Source organism: Austrofundulus limnaeus, unplaced genomic scaffold (assembly GCF_001266775.1).
Source record: "Austrofundulus limnaeus strain Quisiro unplaced genomic scaffold, Austrofundulus_limnaeus-1.0 Scaffold246, whole genome shotgun sequence".
NCBI lineage: Eukaryota > Metazoa > Chordata > Actinopteri > Cyprinodontiformes > Rivulidae > Austrofundulus > Austrofundulus limnaeus.
This window is the reverse complement of record NW_013952648.1, coordinates 490632-494504: the sequence shown is the minus strand read 5'-3', so window position 1 is coordinate 494504 and position 3873 is coordinate 490632. Positions and strand designations below refer to the sequence as shown.

Below are 3873 nucleotides of genomic sequence, written 5' to 3'. Positions count from 1 at the left end.
ACAAAAAATACAACGGTCCGTTTTTTGCAGCTGCCTCATTGGCTAGTTATAAATTAGTTCATTCATCCTGTTATCAGACTAAGGTGGYGCTAGATATTGTTTTAGTTTATTTATTTTATTTATTTATTTTTGAAGAAGAAGAAATGAACCGGACTAGCTATATTATTAAAAAGAAAATACAGTTTGCATTTAATTAGTTAAAGAATTACAAACGTGTTTGTTTAATTACAGGCAGCCGCCTGTTTATTACAAAGTTATTTAACCAGCTCCACCTTAAATGTTTTGATAACAAGGTTAACTTTCAGTAACCATCTTTTTTACTTTTCCAATATCTGTTTTTAAATTGAAAAATGACCAAAAAGTAAACGGACTGTTGAGATTCCAGCTTTTGTCATTGTTGGTGCAATTACTTTGTCCTTCCAGCAGAGGGCGCCCTTGTTTCATTTTGTTGATACTTGATGACACAAGGATTTCCAGTGGGGGGAAAAAAAACCCCATATTATATTAGTTTTACATATGTAGAAAGTAGAAAAAAACCTGAAACCTATTAGTTTTTTTTTTTTTCAAATTAAATACATTTATCTACATATAAAGAACAGCATGAGGTGTATGTCAACATGGTTGGACACTGAGTGCATCAGAACTGAAGTCTCAGGCTGATCAATGCTTCCAAACGGCTTCAGCTTAAGTAATTTTTAGTATTTATTTTATTCTAATTTCAAACCGTTTGTAGATTATTCACTGGACACACCTCAGAATATAAATTAACATCATGATTCAGTGACTTGTGATCTTTCACTCACGTCCTCTTTGTCTGTGCAACATTTAAAGAATGTCGTTTATGGTTCGTCAAATTTTACAACTATAAATTGGAACAYGCAGCTCTTATATTTTTTTATTTGTCCTTTTTCTAAGCGGTTGTTTTTCACTCCAACCTCTTCCTAACCTTATGAACCGGATTAGCTTCTGATGAGAGCTCACATAAATATATAAAAACAAAACCGCACCCTTGAGAGCGCCGCGGGATCGGCTTACTAACCCAAGCTGTGTCCTTGCAGTGTCCTGGATTTAAATTTGACTCTTAATCTCTGCTCTCCCTCCCGTCTTGTCGAGTCATGTTCACCGTTTCTTTTACCGAGGTGCAAATTTACTGGAAAAGATTTCTGCCCAAAGAAATACTGCACCGTTGTTGTGCCGGTGAGAGCAGAAAGCGAGTTTAGCTTTGTGGCTTTAGAGAGTTTAATAAGTCAGCGGGGAGCGGAAAGCTTCCAGCAGTAAGCTCGCTGTAAATCTAAAAACTGAGTTTGTGTTTTTCAAATCTAGATTAGCATCAGAAACATTCAAGTATATTTCTGCTAAATTACAAGCCAGCTTTCAGCAGCGTGTTGTAGTGACATCACTGGTGATGGGATTAATGCTCCGTTAAATGAGGGATGTTTCCACGCTGGGACATTTCTGTCAGCTCAGCTGTTGTGAGGAGCTGCTGCTCGTGATTAGAGGTATTAATCTGCAGATTATTCTGTGTTTTAAAGTTTACAGCAGGTTGTTGTCTTGTTTCTGCAGCAGAAGTTTGTACGTTGTTCTGTGCGGGCGGAGGTGAGACACCTACGGAAAGTGCTTTGTCACAGACTAAACGTGGAAAAACACCAGGTGAGTCAGTGGTGAAGGTGATAAATGATAATATTGTTTGGAGGCTGTTTTAAAGGGGACGTATCCTGCAAAATCCACTTTTTTAGCTGTTAAACACATTTTGTTGTGGACCTGCAGTCGGTTCTGTTTGGGTCAGACTTTTTAGCCCGTTCAGTTTTCTCTATTTTCTGTTTTCTGGACTATTGCATCAAATTATCTGTGGCGGAATTACCGTAGAAGGTCTGGAGTTCCCAACTACAGTATCCTCATCTTAATTCTCCTCTGGTCCTGGGTCAGACTSTGGTTCTGGGTCAGACTGTGGTTCTGGCTCAGACTCTGGTTCTGGGTCAAACTCTGGCTCCAACATGTAAGGCTGGATGGACAAGTCTTCTGTTGACATCTTTTCATTCATTTGTAAATAAAACATTTCTGTATTACTAGTAAAGGTAACTCCCTCTCTCAAACCGGAGTGGACCGGTCTGGAAGCAGGAGGGGGGCGGGGCTTGAAGCATCTTAAAGGAACAGTAACAAAACTAGCTGCTTTGAGACACACAGCAGAAAATTTGTGAAAGAGGAGCTGGTAAAGTTAAAATAAGGAGGAATTCAAACAAAACATTGTAGTTCCACTTCATACAGACCCCTGAATGATTTAAACATGAAAATGAAGGATTTAAAAGCATCATATCTACTTTAATGAATATATACCACAGCCTCCAACCCTGATTTTATGAAGCCCCTCTGTTCAGGGGGGCTCCCGACAAATACCTGACACCAGAGTCCACTCCTCCCTGCCAAGAAAAAAACAATGAAAATGAAAATGATTAACCTCATTTTAATTTATTGTGCAATTTAATTGATTTATTTCATATTGCGACTGGCCTACAAACGTTAATGCATCGATTTTTTTTTTTTGAGAGTTTTAAAGTATAATTTACTCAAGAGTAACTGGATGTTTGTTCATGATGAGTTTGTTTTTATTTGCAGGACACATTTTTTAAACTTTAAATATATGAAACTTAAGTTTTTGTTTTTTTTCTCACAGATGTGACTTGTTTTTATTGTACATTGCTCTACTTTTTAGATATAAATAGAAACTGGTCAAATTTTGAATTCCTTCCATCGACCTGCTGGACTACAGATGTATTCATGTTGATTAATATACATGGTTCCTTTTTATGAAATAAATTCAAGTTATTCTTTGGAAACTACAACATTTTATCAAAAGGTTCAGTTTAGTAAATATATTGCAACAAATGTGGGTCCACGGTCAACGCAAACAAAACACTCAGCTGAATGAAGTGTGGATATTAGTATTTGGTTGAATACTTAGTGTCCTGTCTGATGCGTGTTTCCTGCTGCAGGTGCAGATGCTGTTTAATAACGAGTCTCTGCCTGATCACATGACCATGAAGCGGTTATGGCTCTCACACTGGTTTGGAAAGGTAAAACTGTCAAATCATTTTGTCACATTTGTTTATTTGACAGAATTTTAAACTGAAGGCAGGAAGTCTAATAGATGAGCTCCTGTAAACATGTCTGTAAATCAGTCTGACGTGAGTGTTTGTCTCCCTGCAGGCTCAGCCGTTAGTTCTTCACTACACCATCAAAGACAAAAGGAGCAGATAGGACCAGGCTTCAGATTCAACACAGCTGTACATTTTGTTTTTGTACTATACATATTCTATTTTAATAGTGTTTGTGTACATAAACTTATTTTCCTTGTTTTGTATTTTTGAAAATAAATCTGAAGTTAAAAAAAAAACAGATCTCTGTTTCTCCACTAAAATAAAAATGTGCCTCACACAACGTCACATCTATAAAAGTAAAACTTCAGTAATTTATCAAGTTTTATTTAAACTTTGTTCTAACAGTCTGTTTTGAGTTCTAATCCTCGTTTGGATGTTTTTGACAGAAAAATGGAACCTCTAGTTTTAATTTCTCCTGATCTTTGAGGCTTTTTAACACTTTTTTTTAAATCAGTGAAGCAGCGTCTGAATGAAGACTAATAATTCATACCTATAAAATGTCCTGATGCATCTCAGTAATCCAGGTAAAAAATCAAAAAGAAAAAACTTGTATAGGTCTTCTGGACGGGTTCTTCTTTAATGAAACGTTTCGTCTCTCCTCCAAGAGACTTCTTCAGTCTGAGAGTTTCAGGCAAAATTCAGGCCTTTAAGCCCTGCCTCCATGTGACTGATACTCACATCACAGAACCATAGCCATGTGATGTGAGTATCAGTCACA

General features: G+C 36.9%; 1 protein-coding gene across 1 annotated transcript in view; it reads left to right on the top strand.

Moving 5' to 3' along the window:
• Positions 1–3391, top strand: part of pcgf1 (polycomb group ring finger 1) — a gene marked incomplete in the record, with an annotated part of 8518 nt that extends 5127 nt beyond the window's left edge. Inside the window, 3 exon segments of the mRNA XM_014020268.1 lie at positions 1564–1650; positions 2991–3071; positions 3205–3391. Of these exon segments, the coding sequence (XP_013875722.1) occupies positions 1564–1650; positions 2991–3071; positions 3205–3255 (219 nt within the window).
• Between the last annotated feature and the right edge of the window lie 482 nt (positions 3392–3873).